The sequence below is a fragment of the Meriones unguiculatus genome (assembly GCF_030254825.1).
Source record: "Meriones unguiculatus strain TT.TT164.6M chromosome 13 unlocalized genomic scaffold, Bangor_MerUng_6.1 Chr13_unordered_Scaffold_34, whole genome shotgun sequence".
Classification (NCBI taxonomy): domain Eukaryota; kingdom Metazoa; phylum Chordata; class Mammalia; order Rodentia; family Muridae; genus Meriones; species Meriones unguiculatus.
The window spans coordinates 3491502-3515103 of NW_026843646.1; the positions used below are offsets into that span (position 1 = coordinate 3491502).

Sequence of the window (23602 nt, forward strand, 5' to 3'; positions counted from 1 at the left end):
AGCTATTTAAACATGCATTCCTTTTAGTAAGATCTTATTAAAGTTACAGTTTAAGCTAGGGCATTGTAGATTTCTGAAAATTGAATACACAACTGGAGTGAATGTATAATTCCTTGTAGAAGCTTCAGTAAACACCTCTCAGTTCTTTCCATGTTTTATGTTTGTTTTATTGATTTAAAGGGGAGACTCTGTCTTACTATATAGGTCTGGCTGTCCTAGAACTCTTTGTATAGATCATGCTGGCATCCAATTAAATAATATATACCTGTGTCTGCCTCCTGAGTGATGGAATTAAAGGCATGACAGAATATACCCAGCTTGTCCATCATTTTTTTTGTAGTTAGTAACTGTTCATATTTCTCTGATGTGTACTTAGTACTGTTCATCTGTTAATTTCTCTCTGTGTGTCTCTGTCTCTCTCTTTCTATTTTGCTCTCTTCTCTCTGTTTGTCTTTGGCCACATTAATTGCCATGAGTATTCCAAACCTCTATCCTATTCAGATATGGCACAGTTAAACTTTTTTATTCCGTTTTATTCTAAAATGACTTAGTGATAACATTCACACTTATTTTTTTAATAGAAAAGTTTTAATCTTTATTTTAAACTATAGCCTATACATGATTTAAAAAGGAAAATATACAAAACAATGATCAAAGAATAATCATGTGTTCTATGCCTTTTCTTTTGTCTGGGAACTCAGAAATATGATGTTATCAGCTATGATTATTGTTGCTTGCCACTCACATTATTTTTATCCATCTATTCACTGTAATACAATTTCCCCTCCACAAATATATGAGCCCCCATTTTCATATATTGGTATGCCACATCTCTGATCCCTGGTCAAAACATGATATCCAGTGCCATGTTGTCTTTTGACTGACACCACCCATCTGTTCAGTGTCACCTGATAGCCACATCTCATTTGTTGCTAGATAAAATATGATGACTGTGTTTTTTCCTTCTACCTGTCTCATGACAGGGTCCTGACCTACTTGCCCAAGTAACTAAAGATGATTCATACATTACTCAAGAACCCAACTAATGTCTAATTCATATTCATGCCTTACAAACTAATGAAACGCCTTTAATAAAGGTTTCCAAAGCATGCCTTTGGTTTTCCTTACAATCTAACCTTTAAGCTTTTTCTTCTCCTCTTGTTCACCTCATGCACAACACCCAACTATCTAACACTAGCACTTCTGTGTCAGAAAATAAATGGAAGCAGTACTAGAATTATATGATTCTATTGCCAATGAAGTATAAATTAATATTGTTGCTACTCTTTCTGTTGTACAAATGCATGGCATATTTTAGGATTCAATGACCTTCAATGATGTGCATGTGAAATTCAGCCAAGAAGAGTGGGCTTTGCTGGAACCATCACAGAAACAACTCTACAATGATGTGATGCTAGAGACCTGTAAAAACCTCACTGCTATAGGTAAAGAAAGCAAATTTTCTTTCACTTTTAAAATAAGGAGATAAGTCTTACTTTGTTATTTATCCTTTTCTATGATTCCAATTGAGAATGAGGAGGAATGAGGTGACTAAATCAGGCATGGTTCTAAGGGTCATAGAAGATAGTGATTTAAGTTTTGCTTTAATAATAATATGATATTTCCAGTCATATATATTTTCTGGTACTCTATTTTAGGCTACAATTTGGAAGACTATATCATTGAAGAACATTTTCAAAGTTCTACAAGTAATAAAAGGTAACTTTATGTGCACACTGATATAGATATGAATCTTAAGAAATTTTAATGTGTCCTGGAAGTTTGTTTTTTTTTGTTTGTTTGTTTGTTGGCTGCTTTTTTTTCTGTTTTTGAAATAGTTTTTTATTCTGTGTAGCTGTGGCTTGACTTAGACTTGCTTGTTAGAACAATGTGATCTCAATATCACACAGATCTGCCTGCTTCTGCCTCCAAAAATGCTGGGATTAAAGGAATGTACCAGCACACCTGGCTGTGTCCAGGAGGTTTTAAAAAAAAGCAGCAGTGTAAAAAGAGCACTGCTTTAAGTGTACTGATGATCATTAAAATATCATAATTCCACGTACCTCAATGTCAGGTATCTGATTTGTGTTTGCAAGGTACTCCCCTAAGATAGAAGAAAATAAAATAATGTTGTAACAGAAAATGCCATTGAAATCATATAGACATTACAGCTACTGAGTTAAACTGCCAATCTGTTTAGTCTCATTCTATCTACTCAGATATTGTAAGAGGTATACACATTGAATAGGTGATCAGTATGTTTCAAAACCTTCTAATGAGCAGATATTTCATAGTACAACCAGTGTTACACATATTCATGTAGTAACACTGTAAAGTTTAGTGAAAGGAGCAGCTTATGAGAGTCAAGAATATAATTGTGGAGAAACCTTAATCCCTATATGACATGTCTATGTTGAACAAAAAAAAGTGTTAATTCAATGTGGAAATCTTTTATTATTCTTGTAATTTAAATTGGTATATCATATGTCACAATGTTTATAAGACACATGAGCATAGAGATATTGAAAGAAGCAGTGTAACTATGTTTCTCCAAGAATAATTAATTTTGTAAAAGTCCCCACTTTGAGTAGATTTTCTGAATGTGATAAAAGGTAACAGTTAATTGGTTTTGCAACTTCACTGAGAATTCATTAGCAAAATCATACTGCTGAAAATACCTATGAATACTAGAAATTTGGAACTTCTTCTGCTTGTCCTGGCTCACTTTGTAAATGAAGTGTCATTCATACCGTACAAAAATTTGTGAATGGGATTGCTTTGGTAAAACTCTGAATTCTTACAATACTCTTCATATACACGAGAAAACCTCTTATAGAAAAATGATGCTATAAAAGTGAACCACATAATAAATGCTCTTACCATCACAGAGATCTTCAAAAATACCCATAATGAAGGGGAATGCCATGAATGTAAATAAAATGATAAAAGTTTAAGATTTGATTCTTCTTTTTATCATTAGACCAAATTATAAAATTGATTCACATAGATAAATATATTTATTAGTGTAATCAAATGACTGTGGTCAATATTTCACATGTGCCAATTATCTTTGCAGGCATGAAAGCAGTTGTACTGGAGAGAAACCTTTTAAACACACTCTATGTGGTAAATCCTTCCACCATACCACTGTTCTCATAAGCCATGAAAGAACACACACTGGAGAGAAGCCTTACAAATGTAATCAATGGGGTAAAGCCTTTACAAAAAACAGTCAGCTCATAAGGCATAAAAGAACACATACTGGAGAGAAACCTTATGAATGTAAACAGTGTGGTAAAGCCTTTGCACAAAACAGTCATCTCATAAGCCATAAAAGAACACACACTGGAGAGAAACCATATGAATGTAATGAGTGTGGCAAAGCCTTTGCACAAAACAGTAATCTCATAAGCCATAAAAGAACACACACTGGAGAGAAACCTTATGAGTGTAACCAGTGTGGTAAAGCTTTTACAAAAAACAGTCATCTCATAAGCCATGAAAGAACACACACTGGAGAGAAACCTTATGAATGTAACCAGTGTGGTAAAGCCTTTGCAAAAAACAGTACTCTCTTAAGCCATAAAAGAACACACACTGGAGAGAAACCTTATGAATGTAACCAGTGTGGTAAAGCCTTTGCAGAAAACAGTACTCTGATACAGCATAAAAGAACACACACTGGAGAGAAACCTTATGAATGTAACCAGTGTGGTAAAGCCTTTGCACGAAACAATCATCTCTTAAGTCATAAAAGAACACACACTGGAGAGAAACCTCATGAATGTAATCAGTGTGGTAAAGCCTTCGCACATAACAGTACTCTCATACGGCATAAAAGAACACACACTGGAGAGAAGCCTTACAAATGTAACCAGTGTGGCAAAGCCTTTGCAGAAAACAGTACTCTCTTAAGCCATAAAAGAACACACACTGGAGAGAAATCTTATAAATGTAACCAGTGTTGTAAAGCCTTTGCACAAAACAGTCATCTCATAAGCCATAAAAGAACACACAATGTAGAGAAACCTTATGAATGTAATGAGTGTGGTAAAGCCTTTGCACGCCACAATAATCTCATAAGCCATAAAAGAGCACATACTGGAAAGAAACCTTATGAATATACCCAATATGATAAAGCCTTTGCACAGCTGTCTCCGGAAACATGAAAAAACGCACAGTGGAGAGAAGCCTGGTGAGGATAATTAGTGTGATAAAACCTTTGCATATTACAGTCATCTCCTAAGACAACAACACATTTTGGAGGGAAACCATATGAATTAACTGTGTGGCAAAGCCTTTGCACATAACATCTCCTAATACATACAAGAAAACATACTGGAAAGAAGCTATCTGACTTTAACCAATGTGAAAAAACTTTTGCACTTCAGAATCATCCTCACAATCATGAAAGAAATCCTAATGGACAGTGGTTTTAACATGGTGAAACCATTCCATATTTGTATAATCTTCATCATCATGAAAGGATTCATACTGGAGAGAGCTTTTGAATGTTTTAAATGGTGAAGCCTTGCACAAATCTAGAGTCATCATCATCATAAAAGTATCCTTACTGGAGAGGAATTCTTTGACTATAACCAATATGGAAAGGCCTTTGTGTTCTTTGGTCTACTGAGATCCAACAGAACTGAAAAACTAGCTCAATGGAAATGACTTCCCTTTTGTGAAGGGGAAGGGGAAAGGGAATGGGGCAATAGGAATGGAGGGTAGTAATGGGGGAGAGAAGGGAGTGGGACTACAATTGGAATTTAAAGCAAATAAAATTATTTTAAAAAGAATACAATGAATGGTGAATATCAATTACATGCAAAAGTATTATAAAATGTGTTTAGGGAAGACTTATTGATAAATCTGATTCTCAATATTTACTGTTTTCCATTGCCTCACTTTAGACAAGAAAAGTTCAGTCCAGTGGATGAATATGTAGGGAATGGTGAACTAACACCAGCCAGGAAGTTCTCTGAGAGTAATATAATAGTGGTAACCTGTAGAAGTTTCTTTGTGTATACATATATATTGTTCCAGGGGTTCTATTGAAAACCATCACAACCCAGACTGAATTTTGAGATGTGAAGGAGGAGGCTTTCTCTTCCATGTATGACCCTGGTGCTGGCCTAGTTGTGTAACAATGTAAGGGTGAGTTTTCTGCGCCTGACTTCAACTGGGGAGTGTCTTTAGACATAGATGCTACTAGCCAAATTTCATAGATGGCTTTTGACACTGATCCCTGCTAACTCTCTCCTCCTTTTAAATATAGGATGATTAGGATCTATGCTCTTGTTCATATGATAGGAATGTGCTATCTAATGCAAATCAAGCATTCTTGAAGTACCTAGTTTTGAACGATTATATACACCTATCCATGGAGCATTCCAATCATTTCCCAAGGGGTATATAGCCTCTGTTTTCTGGAATTCAATTTGAACTTATTTCCTGAGGTGGTTCCTCTAGACAGAAGGAGAACCAAATTCTTTGAAATGCGTGTGATCAAATGTTTCAGACTTCATAGCATTTCATATTTCACATGTTTCTGGATGTGAGATGGTCAATTAAACATTGTCTTGTGTGTGGGACTCTATAAAATGAGTTATACTTAGTGTTAATTTCACAGTAAGGTTGCAGGCAAGCTTCAGGGTATGGAGTCTTCTGACGTGAGCAGAGTGGCCTATGGAGAAGTAATAAGAGCACAAATATTATTTCCTTGTTTTAATAGCTGAGTAGTATTGTGATAAGACATGGGTGGATGGCAGAGGAGGGAAACTCACCTTTTGAGTGGGATAGAGGGAAGAGAAAGGATGTGACCAGTAGGAGTTGAGGGAGGGGCCTTCAGTCAGGATATATAATGAATAAACTGTGAAAAATTAAAAATAATTAATAAAAGAAAAACGAATTAGAAAAACAAAACCAGAGAGCAAAAATTTGAGTTCAGTCTGGGTAACTGCCCTTGCTCAAAAAAAAAAAAAGATATAAAGAAAGAAAAGATTAAGCATCTTACCATGGTCTTCCTTCTTGATTACCTTCCCTAGGTCTACAGATTTTAATATGAGCATCCTATATTATATGTCTAATATCCACTTATATGTGAGTATGTACCATGTGTGTCTTTTTGCTTCTGAGATACCTTACTCAGGATGATAATTTCTAGATCTCACCATTTGCCAGCAAATTTCATGATTTCTTTGTTTTTAATTGCTGAGTAGTATTCCATTGTGTAAATGTACCACAATTTCTTTATCCATTCCTCAACTGAGGGATATCTGGCTTGTTTCCAGCTTCTGGCTATTACAAGTAAAGCTGCTGTGAACATGGTTGAGCAAATATCCTAGTTGTATACTTGAGCATTTTTTGGATATATGCCTAGGCGTGGTATAGCTGGATCTTGAGGTATCACTATTCCTAATTGTCTGAGAAATAACAGGAGCCTATCACAGAGGTCCTCTGAAAGACTCTACCCAGCAGGGTATCAAAACATATGCTGAGATTCAGAGCTAAACATTTTGCATATTGTAGGGAATGTTATGAAAGAAGGGGGAGATAGAAATATCTGGATGGAACAGAAGCTCCACAAGGAGAACAACAGAATCAAAAGGTCTGGGCACAGGAGTCTTTTTGAGACTGATATGCTAAACAAGGACCATGCATGGAGATAAATTAGAACCCTTACACAGAAATAGTCCAATGCGTCTCTGTATCCAAGAGGGTTCCCAATAATAGTACTAGGGACCAACTCTGACATGAACTCATGGGCTAGTTCTTGGATCAGCTCCACCTGAGTGGGAAACTATCCTTCCAGTCCACAGAGAAAGATAAAAAAGCCAGTCCTGATGAGACCTGATTGACTATAGTCAGATGGAAGGGGAGGAAGTCCTCCCCTATTACTGGACTGGGGGAGAGACATAGGAGAAGAAGAGGGAGGGAGGGTGAGATTGAAAGGGGATGGTGGAGGGGCTACAGCTGGGATACAGAGTGAATAAACTGTAATTATTAAAACAAAAAAGAAAAGAAAAATTAAAAAAATGTTTAATAAAAGAAAGGAGAATCAAAGATGGTGGTACCAAGAGGACAGTTTCTGCAGAGCAGTAGAGCAGTGACTACACAGTAAGCAACAGACCAAACTCTGAGCCCTAAAACAACAGCAATTGTGTTTCCAAGTTAAGAACAAACCCCACGGAGTGGGAAGTAATCGCTTCTTTTCTCAGGCCACCCAGATAAACCATGGAAGATTTCCTGGGTCCCTGCAGGCAATAGGTCACCAGCCCAGAGCCACATGACTGTGCTCTGGCTCTGGTCACCATCCCAGTCTGTACTGTGGGCCCCACAACACCAGAGATTGGGATTTCCAGGCTATAGAAAACCCCATGAAGTAGGAAGCAATCAGGACTGACCTCAGGTCACCCAGAAAATCCCTGAAAAAGGTCTGGGCTCTAGAAGGTGCTCAGGCCAGAGAGCTGCTTGTATGCCCAAATCACTGTCCCACACAGAACTGTGGGTACCAAAGCACCAGAGACCAGGTTTCCTGTTGGGAGGAAACCCCATGGTGAAAGAAACATCAAGTCCAACCTCAGGGCATCCAGTGGAATTCCACCACACTCCCCCAACAACTTCTAATGAAAAGTTTTTGGGTTCCTTCAGATGCCCAGTCAGCAGCATAGAGCCACTTACCTGCTCCTGTTTGTTCTACTCAACATCCTAGACTGAACTGTGGACCCGAAAACAGGACAGACTGGGTCACCCTGTTGGGAGGTAACCATAGGGTGGGGGAAACATCAGTTCCAAACTCAGGACAGCAGTTCAGGAAAAGTTTCTGGGTTCCCACTGGCTCCAGGATCTAGCATCCTGCTGTATGCATGACTGCTGCACTTACCTGCTGCTGATTACCGCTTGGGTACTGAGGCACAGAGCTCCAACCTCAGATCTACAGAAACCTGGGATCCACAGATCAACACTAGACAAAACAGTCCCAGCATGATTCTTTTTTTTTTTTTCCTTTTTTTTTTCAATGCAGTTTATTCAGGAACATTGAACAATCATCGGACCCCGGGGAAAGCCAGCCCACAGCTTAAATAGCCTCTGGGTAGCCAACCCAGGCGTGCCAAGGGGGCAATGCAGATAGGTCCACATACATGGAAGCAAGCCAGATCCTCGGCCTTAGCCAAATGTGGAGTTGTTCGTGACAGAGAGCACTCACCATCGGGAAGGTGGAAGGCGGAAACCAGCTCCATCTTTAAGGCATAGCATTCCGCAGCTCTCTACAGTTCCCCCTTTTTGTTTTAGACGCATCAGGCAAGAGTAGAGGTCTGATCTCTGATATTAGAAATAAATTGGGACTTTGTACAGATGTTCATTTAGGTGTCATCCACCCAAAGAGCATCAGACCTGTCCGATACCTTTTTCTCAGAGGCGGGACCTGGGGCATCAACCTGCATGCAATCAGACATGCTCTTCTCTGGGTCCAAAGCGGCTGACCCTGAGTGCAGTGCTTAGCCTCGCATCCTGAGCGTATCATTTTAGCTTTTTATCCAACCATGCTTGGGGAGAATGTCTTGCTTCAATGGCTGTAAAGGCCTGAATGATCATGGCTGCATCACACTGTTGTGAGACTCTAATCTTGCATATATACCACAGGCAAACCAAGGAGACCAACACCAGAAGGCCTGCTAACACTCCCATGCCCGCCCATTCCTTCAGATGATTCATGGCTGCAGCAATCCATGTTGATAATCCTGTGGCTAGTCCTGCGTCCACTCTGGTAGAATTTACTGTGACAATGGCCACTCTCAGCTGCTCCATCGTAGTATCGAATTCTCCAGTCCAATTACCTAAAATATAGCTCGACAATTGTTTAGACAGATTTGCAGCACAGGAAAAATTCTCATGTTGTATGCTAGTGACACAAAGTCCAGCATACTTTCATTGAGAGCCAGGTTGAGCGATTTGCCATAGGGTATCAATTTGCTCCTGCAAGAGGTCAATCCTCTGATTGAACACCATCAAGCTTCCTTTTAGTTGAGCATTAATTCCTTTATGTACAACTAAGGCATGAGCTACATTGGCTAAATGATTATTCAGGGTCTGAGCAGTCTGCCCAGTATGACTCATGGCTAATTCCCTGGTGGTAGCTCCAACAGCCGTCAATGAGATGGTAGTAACAATGGTGGCTGTAGTTCCAAGATCCCTTTTCTGTCTGAAGAGAGTCATAGCGTGAGGGGCATCAATGGGCACAGGCACCCAGTGAGGCATGCGAGTAACCAGGGCATACCTAAATTTACTAGCATTCCAGCATTGGGCAAAAAAGCAAGTATCATTACCACAATTACTTGGCTCTATCTGGCTAATAATGAATGAAAATGGGGGATATAGACAAACAGGTGTGGGCTTATAGGAAATATTATGAGAAGCCTTAACCCCTCGTTGGAACATCCTGCGTCAGTTCTAGAACTAGCAGTGGTGGTGTCTGAGGTCTGAGTAGGTTCAGGAGACCATTGCCCCCAGGGGCGAGACGTGCTCCATGCCAATTGACTAACTCCATGTTTTCCTCCAATTTTAAAAGTCATTTAAGGTTCTTAAATTATTTTTTCCCTTTTTTCTTGAATTTTTAATCAATTACAATTTATTCATTCTGCATCCCCCCATAAGCCCCTCCCTCCTCTCCTCCCAATCCCACCCTCCCTCCTCCCTCTGCTTGCATGCCACTCCCCAAGTCCACTAATAGGGGAGGTTCTCCTCTCCTTTCTGATCTTAGTCTGTCAGTTCACATCAAAAGTGGCTGCATTGTCCTCTACTATGGCCTGGTAAGGCTGCTCCCCCCCAGAGGGAGGTGATCAAAGAGCAGGCCAATCAGATTATGTCATAGGCAGTCCCTCTTCCAATTACTATGTAACCCACTTGGACTCTGAACTGCCCTGGGCTACATCTGTGCAGGGGTTCTGGGTTATCTCCATGAATAGTCCTTGGTTGGAGTATGAGTCTCTGGGAAGTTCCCTGTGTTCAAATTTTCTTGTTCTGGTGCTCTCCTTGTGGAGACCCTGTCCTCTCCAGCTCTTACTATTTCCCAGTTCTTACCTAAAATTCCGTTCACCTGCCCAACAGTTGCCCATCCAGCTCAGCATCTGCTTTGATAGTCTGAAGGGCAGAGGCTTTCAGAGGCCCTCTGTGGTAGGTTCCTAGGTTGTTTCCTGTTTTCTTCTTCTTCTGATGTCCATCCTCTTTGCCTTTCCAGATGGGGATTGGACATTTTAGTTAGGGTCCTCTCTCTTGCTTAGTTTCTTTAGATGCACACGTTTTAGTGGGTTTGTCCTATGTTGTATGTCTATATGAGTGAGTATATACCATGTGTGTCTTTTTGCTTCTGGGACAACTCACTCAGGATGATCCTTTCCAGATCCCACCATTTACCTGCAAATTTTATGATTTCCTTATTTTTCATTGCTGAGTAATATTCCATTGTGTAGATGTACCACAATTTCTGCATTCATTCTTCAGTTGAGGGGCACCTGGGTTGTTTCCAGCTTCTGGCTATTACAAATAAAGCTGCTACAAACATGGTTGAGCAAATGTCCTTTTTGTGTACTTGAGCCTCTTTTGGATATATGCCCAGGAGTGGTATGGCTGGATCTTGAGGAAGCGCTATTCCTAGTTGTCTGAGAAAGCGCCAGATTGATTTCCAGAGTGGTTGTACAAGTTTACATTCCCACCAGCAGTGCAGAAGGGTTCCCCTTTCTCAACAACCTCTCCAGCATGTGTTGTCACTTGAGTTTTTGATCTTGGCCATTCTCATGGGTGTAAGGTGAAATCTCAGGGTTGTTTTGATTTGCATTTCCCTAATGGCTAGTGAGGTTGAGCATTTCTTTAAGTGCTTCTCTGCCATACGGTATTCCTCTACAGAGAATTCTCTGTTTAGCTCTGTTCCCCATTTTTTAAGTGGATTACTTGGTTTGCTGCTTTTCAGCTTCTTTAGCTCTTTATATATACTGGATATGAGTCCTCTGTCAGATAAAGGGTTGGTGAAGATTCTTTCCCAATCTGTAGGTGGTCGCTTTGTTTTGATGACGGTGTCCTTTGCTTTACAGAAGCTTTTCAGTTTCATGAGGTCCCATTTATTGGTTGTTGCTCTTAGAGCCTGTGCTGTTGGTGTTCTGTTCAGGAAGTTTCCCCCTGTACCAATGAGTTCTAGGGTATTTCCCACTTTTTTTCAAGCCGATTTAATGTGTCTGGTTTTATGTTGAGGTCTTTGATCCACTTGGACTTCAGTTTTGTGCAGGGTGACAAGTATGGATCTATTTTCATTTTTCTACATGTAGACATCCAGTTAGACCAGCACCATTTGTTGAAGATGCTATCTTTTTTCCATTGTATGTTTTTGGTGTCTTTGTCAAAGATCAGGTGTCCATAAGTGTGTGGGTTTATTTCTGGGTCCTCTGTTCGGTTCCATTGATCCACCATTCTGTTTCTATGCCAGTACCATGCAGTTTTTAAAACTGTTGCTCTATAGTACAACTTAAGATCAGGGATGGAGATACCTCTGGAAGATCTTTTATTGTAGAGGATTGTTTTAGCAATTCTGGGTTTCTTGTTATTCCATATGAAGTTGAGAATTTTTCTTTCCAGGTATGTAAAGAATTGTGTTGGTAATTTGATGGGCATTGCATTGAATCTGTAGATTGCTTTTGGTAAGATGGCCATTTTTACTATGTTAATCCTACCAAGCCATGAGCATGGGAGATCTTTCCATCTTCTCATATCTTCTTCTAATTCTTTCTTCAGAGATTTGAAGTTTTTTCCATACAAGTCTTTGACTTCCTTGGTTAGGGTTACTCCGAGGTACCTTATGTCATTTGTGGCTATTGTGAAGGGTGTTGTTTCCTTAATTTCTTTCTCAGCCCTTTTGTCTTTTGTATACATGAGGGCTACTGATTTTTTTGAGTTAATTTTGTATCCTGCCACTTTGCTGAAGGTGTTTATCAGCTGTAGGAGTTCCCTGGTAGAGTTTTGGTTGAAGTTTTAATAATGTTTCTTTTACAAATTCAGGTGCCCTTCTATTTGGGGCATAGTTGTTCAAGATATTGTTGTCCTCATGGTGGATTTTTCTATGATGAGGACAATGTATCCTTCACTTCTCTTTTGAATAATTTCATTTGGAAGACTATTTTATTACATATTAAGATGGTAGTGCCACTTACTCCTGGGTTCCATTTGATTGGAAAATCTTTTTTTAGCACTTTACTCCAAGGTAGTGTGTATCTTTGGGGCTGAAGTGTGTTTATTGTATGTAGCAGAAAGTAGGATTTTGTTTTCATAACTATTCTGTTAGCATGTGTCTTTTTATTGGATTGCTTACTCCATTGATGTTAAGAGATACTAGTCATCAATCAATTTCAGTTCCTTTTATTGTGGTGTTATTGCAGATAGTGTATTTATGTACTTGTTTTCTTTTGATTTTTCTTCTGATCTTATCTATATCGTGTGTTTTGTGGGTGTAGTTGATCTCATTGAGTTGGAGTTTTCCTTCTAGTACCTTCTCAAAGTCAGGGATAGTGCACAGACATTGTTTAAACTTAGTTTTGTTATGGGATGTCTTGTTTCCTCCATCTCTGTTGAATATAAGTTTTGCTGAGTACAGTAGTCTGCTCTGGCATCTGTGGTCTCTTTGCTTCTGCATGACATCCCCCCAGGGTCTTCTGGGTTTCATACGCTCTTGGAAAGTCTGGTGTGGTCCTAATAGGTCTGCCTTTATATGTCACTTGATCTTTTTTCTTTGTGCTTTTGATATATTTTTTCTTCATTGTGTAGATTCATTGTTTTGATTATTTTATGGCAAGAGAATTTTCTTTTCTGTTCTAGTCTATTTAGTGTACTGTAAGCCTCTTGTATGTTTAAGGTTATCTCTTTCTTAAGGTTGGAGAAATTTTCTTCTATGATTTTTATTAAGAATATATTTTGCACCTTGGAGCCTGGAATCATCTGTTTAGTCTATTCCTATTGTTCTTAGGTCTCACATTTTCATGGCGTCCTTGAACTTTTCTGATTGTATGTTTTCTTTGAGAGATAAATCAGTTTCTTCAATTGTATCTTCAATGCCTGAGATTCTCTCCTCCATTTCTTGTATTTTGTAGGTGCTGCTTATCTCTGTGGTACTTGATCTCTTCTCTACGTATTCCATCTCCAGGGTTTTCTGTGTGTTTTCTTATTGATTCAAATTCCATTTCCAAGAATTGAATAATTTTAATAATTACCTTCACCTGTTTGTGGTTTCTTGTATTTGATGGTCTCTCTGTTTGCCCTCTATTTCCCTGTATTTCTTTGGGACATTTGTTCTTTTCTTCTTTATATGTCTATAATAATTGCATAAACATAGATTTAATGTCCCTTTTCTGTGTTTCAGCTGTATTAGAATAACCATTGCTTTCAGGGGTGGGTTCTGGTGGAGCTGGGATGTCCCAGTTTTTGTTGACTGTGTTTCTATGCTGGCCTTTGGCCATCTGGTTCTCTGTAGACTTACCTGTTTCTTCCTGAAAAGTATACCAAAGACTGGATCCTCCTGTCTTTGGAGTTTAGAGTAGTATTCAGGAAGATGTCAAATGTACAGTTGCTCAGGAATAGATACTGGCAGTTCAGATGCCAGCATCTTGAAGGGTAGGGCACATGGCAGTGAATGGACACAAACATGTAGGGACTGGTGAATTGAAGGACAAGGGTGTGCATGCACTGAACAATAAACTTTGGAGTTCAGGTACTGGTGGTCATCATTAGCAAGGTGCAGGTGCCTCAGGTTGTGTCTCTGGGATTCTTCAGAACAAAGCTGGGCTGCCGCTTACAGGCCTCCCCCAAACTGTGCTCCCTGTACTCAGATTCCTCTGAGCTCTGCCTTCTTGGACCTGCCATCCCTGTAATTTTATTGTTCACATGGTGTCCACAGGGTGACCAGTAGAACAGTGGCTTGGTGTCTTAGATGCTCTCCCAGTAAACCTGAACCTGCCCTACAGGGAGTAGGAGGGATCCAAAGTCTGGCTTCTAGAGCAAACAGTCCCTGGATATGGGGATTCAAACTCACTGGAGTATATGAAGGGGCAGGTGGCCCAAATTTTGCTACTCCTGATTCTGTGAGAAGGCCACAGAGGGCCTGGATCAGATGGACTCCATTTCCTGGATGACCTGTCCAGAACAAGAAGCAGCAAAGTTGATGCTCTGGATCTAGCCACCTGTCCATACACTGGTCTCAGAGTCTCTGCATCTCTGCCCCTCAGATAAGGTGCACACTTGTCTCCACCATCTTGGATTCTCCTTGTTTTGATCTTTCATCCTTTTCTTTTTTGGCGGGAGCCTTTTGTAATTTTTTGAATTTACACTTGGGTCTATTCAGGTCTATTTAGGTTGCTGAATTATTATTGAATTCATCTTTGACTAATGGTTGCTTGGACAAATCTAAAACTTATCTATCTCATGACCATTTTTAAGATGACTAGAATATAGTATGTTTTAAAATATTTCCTTAGAATATTGTGAATTTGGTTGAATTCTGCAGTGATGTTTTTCTGTAATTTCCGATTCTGTTAATTTGAGTACTCTATTTTTTCCTTAATTTACTTGAGATATAGATCTGTCAATTCTCTTTATCTTCAGAAAGAGACAGCTCTTCCTTTGTTTACTTCTATGTATTGTGTTCGTTGTTTCTGTTTCACTCATTTCTATTACAAAGTTATTATTTATTTTTATTATATTATTAATTAATTTGTGTACTATTACAGCATCTGTTCACATCTCTTCTTTCAGACCCTCCCTCTCACCTCACCTCCCAACCCAATGTACCCTCTTCCCTTTCTTTCCAAAAAAAAGAAGTCCCCCATGGATATCAACCAGCCTTGGCATATAAAGTTTCAATAAGAATAAGCACAACTTCTGTTATTGAGGCTACACAAGGCAGTCAAATTAGGTGACAAAAGAGTCAGAGAAAGCTTTGGTCTTGCTCTTAGGTGTTCCCATAAAGACAAAGCTGCACAACCATTATATATGTGCAGAAATCCCATATCTGTCCCATGCATGCTTTACAGTTGGCAGTTCATTCTCTGTGAGCTTGTGCCAGGAGCCTTTCTGTGGGGCAATCCCGAGCATGGAAAGGAGAGGTTTTTGCCTGCAGGGTGCTCCAGAGAGCAGATGAGGGGTCAATGATGAGAGTGAGTTAGTCAGCTGATGTGGTCAGTGGAATCTAGCAGCTGACTTATAACATTAAGACCTTTCTTTGGCTCTGACTTATTGTTGACAAGGCTCTTCTTGTTTATACAAGTTTCACAGTACAAACACAGATTAATGATTATACAAGTGGTACAGAATGGATGTTTGATTTTTTTCATTATCCAGGGATAAAAGTTCCGTTACAATTTAAAAAGTACACACAAAACATATTTGATTATCATTATTAGCCCTATAACTCTACTTTAATCTAAAGAATGTCTCCTTCACAGAAAACACATTTAATATGTGAAAGCCTGCTTTTAAGCTAGTATTGTTTGCAGTATGAGTGCAGTCCAAAGAAACAAAAAAAAAAAAAAAAACACTTTAACCGGTCTTTTTATGCATAGCAAATACAAAGAAATATCTTCTTTTATTATATGTATCATTATTTATGCTACAAACTAGAAAAAGTTTATTTAAGTCAATCTATCTTATTTACTAAGTTTTATTCTGTCAGGAGTGTACCCTATGTGACCTTCTATCTTTAAACTACATTTTCAGGGAGCTCTAAGCTTATAATAAAAGATCTTAAACCTATACATGAATCTCCAGGCCTCTCAGCATATGCATATTGTTTACCCTGCACCAATATACTGTTTAGGGGCACATACCGCAAGAAAACTACTGAAATAATGGTCTCATCTCTCTATCTGCTTATCTCTGCTTAACATTTTCCAGGGCATAAAGAAGATTTTCAAATAGTGGACAGATAAAGTTAAGTTTAGTATTTTCATAAGGCTCAGGTCTCATCAGGGCTGGCTGCATTGTCTTCCTCTATGAGCTGGTAAGGCTGCTCCCTGTTATGGGGAGTTGATCAAAGAGCCAGCCACTGAGTTTAATTCAGAGGCAGTCCCTGTTCCCCTTACAATGCAGCCAGCTCTGATGAGACCTGATAGGCTAGGGTTAGAGGGAAGGGGAGGAAGACCTCCCTATCAGCAGACTTGGAGAGGGGTATGGTAGGATATGAGTGTGGGAAGATGTGGAGGGCATGAGCAAGGGTGCTACAGCTAAGGTACAAAGTGAATAAACTATAAATAATTAAAAATGCCTAATTAAAAAAGACTCAGACATAATTTTTATGTAGAAAAAAAAGAACAGAAATTGAATCAAAGTGCAGAAAGTCCCCAGTAATGCAACAAACAATTAAAAAAAAAAAAAACAGAAGTTAGAGATAGAACAATTGTAACAATCTCAGCTTTGCTGGAATAGCACCAAGCAACTATACTGGCTCATGACTCTCAACAATTTCAGTGAATATGGCTCTGTCATTCTCCCTTTGTGATTTAACATTTTTTTAGATTTATGGTATTTATAACATGCAGGTCATTTTTCAGTCTTCAGAATATTACTGGAAGAACAAGAGTGAAAATTAGAACAATTCCCAGGATTATTCTGGAATTAATAATGAAATACAAAGAGTCTTTTCCTGAGTCAAAGGACGTCAGAGACTATAGAAATTTATTTGATCCCCCTCCAGCCTCACCCTCCCTCCCTCCTCCCTCCCTATGTCCCTCCCCCAATCCACTGATAGGGGAGGTCATCCTCCCATACCATCTCACCCCAGCTCATCAGGTCTCACCAGGACAGGCTGCAATGTCCTCCTCTGTGGCTTCCACCCAGGGGAAGATGATCAAAGAGCCAGCCACTGAGACCAACCACTGTTCCACTTATTAGGAAATGCACACTGACACCAAGCTGCCATGGGCCACATCCGAGCAGAGGGTCTAGGTCTTCCTCATGCATGGTCCTTGATTGAAGGGATGGGGCTATAGCCATGATACAGAGTAAATAAATTGTAATAAATGAATTAGAAACCTTATCTTCAATATACATTTTATGTAATATATAGTATGTGTCAGTATATTAAATATAATTATCATAATGTGTTCAATGTGTTTTGTGACTGATAGTGGGTTCTATAGTGTATTAGGCATTAAGATAGTAATATATACAACAAGGTTTAGGTTAAATTCCAGAGGTGTTGTTTTGGTTAATAAAGAACCAATGCAAAAAATATGAGGTGAAATTAAAAAACAAAATTCAAAAAGCAATGAATGGTAATTACACCAGAATAGAACAATTAAATGTGGTTATGAGATTTAGTTTTAATACTTGTTTAAACCAAATAAAATTATATGTTTCTTTTTCCCATTCCCTTTCTTTCATCTAGTTCCTTCTGAGTATCCTCTCATGCCTTTCCTCAAATTGATAACCTCTTTTTTCTGTGATTAGTATTGTTTATTGTATTAATTGATGTATGTATATGTATGCATAAATATATAAATATTAATGTGTTTGTTTTGTTGATTGTGCATTTGAAAAGTGAAAAGTCCCACAGACCAAGAGGATAAAAATTAAAGTCAGAAAAAGTAAAAAAAAAAAAAAAAAGAAATTTATTTGAAACTTCCACAGCTGAGATAGGTAATTATTGGTCTGAGATTATAGCTGGAGTTTGTTGATGCAAGGGTTATATATTTACCACCAAATCAGAACTGTTCCATAGGTCATGGAGGGGAGACCTAACTTATTCCCATATTACCTTAGAAAAATTATAGGAGTAGGATAACAAATATACACTAAAACAGTGAGTAACAAGAAAAATGAGAAGAACCCATGATGATGGAAACAAGGAAGTATTTTTATACATTGATGTCACCAAAATACAATGTACACATACTTAGAAACTCAAAGTGTAAAAAAAGATTTGAAGGCTCACTTGACAGTATTACTTTATCTGAATACGAGTAAAATAGATTTCACTGTCCTTGAGAAACAGTGATAAGCTGCTTGGAAGAAAGCTTATTTTTAATTAAACAAGATAAACAGTACAAATGTGAATTATAATGTTTTCATGTACTTGGCAGTAACAGGAAGCAGAATATACGAGAATACACACATCACTGGAAAGCACTTTAAATGTGCAACAAATAGATATTTATATAAGGTGAAATGTTGATCCAATTTCTCCATACAGACCAGCAGGAGTGCATCACTTGCCCAAGTCATGAGTACCCAAACCCTGAGAGAAACAACTGTCTGCCCAAGGCAGTGACCTTCCTTTCGTTTGAGGATCCTATGGGCATGGCACTGGCATGCACAGCTATGTGCGTCTCTGTCAGCACAATTGCAGTTTTGGGAGTCTTTCTCAAACACCGAGAATCAGCAATTGTTAAGGCCAATAACAGGACTCTCAGCTCATCTCCATCCTCCTCTGCTTCCTCTGTTCCTTTCTCTTCATTGGACGCCCAAACACAACCACCTGCACACTGCAACAAATAACATTTGCACTTGTGTTCACCTTGGCTATTTCCACCATTTTGGCAAAAACTATAACTGTAATTCTGGCCTTTAGGGTCATGAAACCAGGAAGAACAATGAGAAGGTTGTTTGTCTCAGGCATCTATAATGCCGTCATCCCTATCTGTGTCCTGATCCAACTTATTCTCTCTGCAGTCTGGCTGGGAACCTCACCTCCTTATATTGACACAGATGAACACTCTGAAAATGCTCAAGTCATCATTTTATGCAACAAGGGCTCAGTCACTGCCTTCTACTGTGTGCTGGCTTACTTAGGGACCCTGGCCTTAGGCAGCTTCACTGTGGCTTTCCTGGTAAGGAACCTGCCTGATACATTCAATGAGGCCAAGTTCCTGACATTCAGCATGCTGGTCTTCCTCAGTGTCTGGGTCATCTTCATCCCTGTGTACCAGAGCACCAAGGGCAAAGCCGTCATGGCTGTGGAGGTCTTCTCCATCTTGGCCTCTAGTGCAGGGCTGCTGGGGTGCATCTTCTTCCCTAAGTGCTACATTATTCTCTTAAGACCCGATAAAAACTCTTTGAGATGTATTAAAAACAAAAAATAGCAAATAAAAATTGATCATTATGATGTATTAGTTTTCTTTTTTCTAATAAAACCCATTAGTATACTAAAATTAAATTATTTACCCACTTTTAAATAATTTTTTCTTAAATGTATATTTAAACAAAAATAAGAGCCCCTCATTTTGTTGGACAATCACAATCTATTTTAGAATAGAAGCTCCTGCTGAAAACACATTTTAGTAAATTATGCATGTTATTTTTTAATTTTTGGACAATATATATATTCAAATTGTAATTACATGAAAGTAATTGAGATAAATAGTACATGAACAAATACTTGTTTTCTTTTTTATTTTAGGGAGTGGTTAGCCCTGTTATATACAGGGCTTTGGGTGATATCTGAGATTCTTCTATAGACCAAGCATGAAAATCAATTTCTGAAAAAGGGTTGGTGGTGTGTCTTTTAAACAGTTGAGCCATTCCAGAAATTAGAGTAGAGAATTTTCTAAACAGAAATTATAAATCTGCTGCCTGACTCTGCTCTCTTTTCCTTGACATACATAAAAATGACTCAACATCCCACTCTACAAATACTTGCTCAGTCACCTTCGTTGCTATTCTGTTCACAATAGGTAGGGAACGGAAACTCATAAATATGTTTAACATGATAAATATCATATATATAAATAGATGTAAGTAAAAAAAACATAATTTAGGTAATCCATATCCAGAAGACAAATATCTTTCATTCTCTACTCTGGGGCATCTAGCTCCAAATGTTGGTTTGTGAGTATTCACCATGGAATAACTGTAGAAACAAGAAAGCATGGTAGGGAAGCAATACAATGTCAGGTACAATTGATGCCATTGGGATAAACCAGGGGAGGTACTCTAATTATGAAGGAGGATAAATATAAAAGAAGGAAATGGTTGAAATAACAGTAAATATTTGAAAGAGTTTTCAGCAATCATATTGTGAATTATCTACATAAAATCCCTGTAATACATATAAGTCCATTCATGAATATAAACATGTTGCAATAATCGAGATGTTTTTGATAATGCATACAAATAAGTATAGTTCACCACTGACCAAATTTTATGCTACTGCTATATCTAACCTGAAAACTACAGCATTTCCAGCCTGAAAAGATGCTTTTTGTTTGGTCTGAAATACTTGAAAATGACAGGATACAGAATGAGGAACTAGGAAAATGAAGAGGTGCCATGCTAACTCCTGAAAGTTTAATTTCCACCAAGTGTCAGGTTCTTGGAACATAACTTTATAGTTGTTCTCAAGTGCCTGCTTTTCAACAATACATAAGACATTGAAGACATGGCATGCACACTTGTGGGTGCTCGCGTTCCCCTTAACATTCACCACAGTCCACCTAAAGAGGTAAGTACACACCAACCCAGCCATACACCCTTCACTCTCCAATGGTAACCTGTCTACAAGAGTTGCTGGTGTGCTTGTGGCACAAATTTCATGGAAGTGACCAATTAATATCTAGTTGAGTTTCAGGAGGCCCACTCCATGAAAAGGAATCTTGAGCCAACACAGCTTGGGTGGCCAGGAGCCTGAGTCTACACACGCCAAGGACATCAGAGAAATGTAAATCCTATAGTTGCGCTAAAGGCGCACAGCCATGCTCACAGATTGGTGCCTTGCTCAGCCATCATAGATAACTTCTTCCTGCAGCAGACGGGAACAAATACAGAGACCCACATCCAGTTGATTTGCAGACAGTGAGAGGCCTTGGACCATTCCACCCTAAATGAGATGTCTCCAGCAATTCCCCCCCTAAGGGCTCAAGGAACTCTGTGCAGAGTGTAAGCACCAAAGGGAATGAAGGACAAGGGTAACAAGGCCTTGTAAACACAGCAGGACCAACACACATATGAATGAACCCTGACCCGCAAGCTAGCTTTTCTATCACATTCCCCTGTCGAGGCTACCTTGCCACACCACAGAGGAAGAGGATGCACTGTGTCCTGATGTGACTTGATATGGTGGAGTGGGTGGGTGGACACAGGGGAGGGGATGATCCCCTTCTCTGAGGAGGCAGGTGAGGGGTGATAGGGAAAACAGGAAGAGTAGAACCAGGGGGAAGTGAGGGAGGGGTCTACAACAGGGATGTAAAATGAATCAATAAAAAATAAAATGATAATAAATGATGGGGCTGGAGAGATGTCACAGAGCTTAAGAGCACAGGATTATCTTCCAAAGGTCCTGATCTCTATTTCCAGCACCCACATGGTGGCTCACAACCATCTATAGTGAGATCTGGCTCCTTTTTCTGGTATGCAGACAGAATACTCTACAAATAATAAATTTTCAAAGAAAAAAAACAAATACACCATGGATCATCAATAAAGTTCCCCTCCCTCCAAAAAGAACACTCACTACCTCTTTACATAATAATAATAATAAATTTTAAAATTAGTTTTCTCCAAGCGGCCACAAACCAGACTAACCGGTTAGCCCCATGAGCAGCAACACATGGCAACAGAAAAAACTCAAGGGCATATTTGTGAGTTGTCAAGGCTACAATATATATTCAGTTCTTTTGTATGCATATGGCTTCTGGTTTCATGCTTTCATGGTATTTCTGTATGAGTGAATATCTGTATCTCTGCACCCATGTTTCCCTTATGTTTTTTTCTCTTTTTTTCTTTCCATAATTTTATTTTTCTCATTAGTTACATTTTGTTAATTCTGTATCCCAGTTGTATCCCTCATTCCCTCCCCAGTCCCACCCTCCCTCCCTCATCTCCTCCCCTTATGTTTTTTTCTTTCCTCTTTTTATTAATAACATTAGACACCTCAACCGTTTTATTGATTTCTGGAAGATTGGAGCCTGACAATTTCCTCTTTATGAAATCCAAAAGTGTGTGCTTGTGACATAAATCCACCTCCCCAAACTAATGATCTGGCCTACCATTTAGGGTTTTCTGGTCATGGGTTTGGTGCAACTCTGTGCTTCTTTGCTATCACTGCTGTGGTTTTGGGTCAATTCGTGAAGTACTAAGCCTTTCCTGGCCATTGTCAAGAGCAATCCCAGAATTCTAAGCCATCTCTTGATTATCTGCTGCTACTGCTTCCTCTATTTATTCTTCATTGGCCACCACAGCACAGTCATCTGCATCACCCAGCAAGCCACTCTGAGGCTCTGTTCATGAGTCATTTGGGGTGTATATGTTTGAGAGAGAGAAAAAGAAAGAGAGGCAGAGAGGTAGTGACAGACAGAGAGACAAAGACTGAGAGAGAATATTGCTATGTGTGTGTGTGTGTGTGTGTGTGTGTGTGTGTGTGTGTGTGTATTGCTATAATTCAGGAATGCTGGGACGGTTGCTGGTATCAGTCGCCTGTCTGTCTTCTTCATTTGTTCTTGGATTCGACTCTTGTCTGTGGTGTTTAGTGGGAATATCTCCCCTGTGTTGACAGAGTTGCACACCCTGAACCTGACCACCCACCTCATCATAGGAATGAGAATTCCCACAGAAGAAACATGTGGACAGATCTGACTGACCAATCAGAACTGGAGTGAGGTGGAGATGGTGTGTTCAGAGCCTAATAACAATTTGTCTTGGCCATCTTTATCCCCTATTAGCCATTCCTCATCAGCTTGTTGGACCTAGTATCCTAGGACTGATGAAAACCTGTAGGGTGGTGCTAACTAGAACACAAGCGTCTGGCAGGCCCAATGTTAAGAATTTCACCTGATGGCATTGGAGTCCATAGCTGAGTTTTCTATGCTTTGCCATAACCTGCTTTTTCTAAGGTCTAACTGAAGAGCATGTATGCCTATTCTGATAGTATAAATACTTCATGGGACTGCCTCCACATTGGAACCTGGAATTTGGGATGACCCGAATCTATGTTGCTGGGCCATGACAATTGTGATATTTAACAAAGACACAACTTCTGCTTTCTACTATGTCCTGTGATACCCAGCCGTTCCGTCACTGAGGAGTGTCCACTGTGACTTTTTTGGCTAGAGCTTTCCTGACTGATCTACAGAAGCCAGGCTCCCAACACCCAGTATGCTGGTGTTCTGCAGTGTCTTGGCCAATTTCCTGACTGACCCCCAAAGCACTGGGGCAAGGTCACAGTAGCTGCAGAGTTATTATGGGAGCCCAAATATGCCAGTGACCACCTTCTAGACTTACAGTCAGTATCATGAGAGGATTTTTACCAATTGCCACAACACTGAGGACGAGATCATGGATGCCTTTCAGAGTTCTGGGGCTAAAAAAATGGCTCGGGTGTTAGAAGCACTTGTCCTTGCAAAGTACCAGATGTGTTACCCACCTGGTAGTTCACCCCATCTGTAACTCGAGTTCCAGGGGATTCAGCTCCATCTTTTGGCCTCTTCAGGCACCAGGTATCCACCTGGTACAAACAGGTACACCTGTTCACCTTGGCAAAACACTCATATGTGTAAAAAACAAACAGATGGGATTTACAGTTCTTAGGAGAGGACAAAAAAGCAGAAGCGTCCATTAGTAAGTACAGCTAGTTTATTGG

General features: G+C 39.4%; 1 protein-coding gene across 1 annotated transcript; it reads left to right on the top strand.

Moving 5' to 3' along the window:
* Positions 1-1324: 1324 nt before the first annotated feature.
* Positions 1325-4115, top strand: LOC132650879 (zinc finger protein 431-like; the record flags this gene model as incomplete). Its single annotated transcript, XM_060376214.1, has 3 exons — positions 1325-1445; positions 1659-1719; positions 3077-4115. Coding segments are annotated over exons 1-3 (1221 nt in total), but the record flags the coding sequence as incomplete, so codon positions are not given.
* Between the last annotated feature and the right edge of the window lie 19487 nt (positions 4116-23602).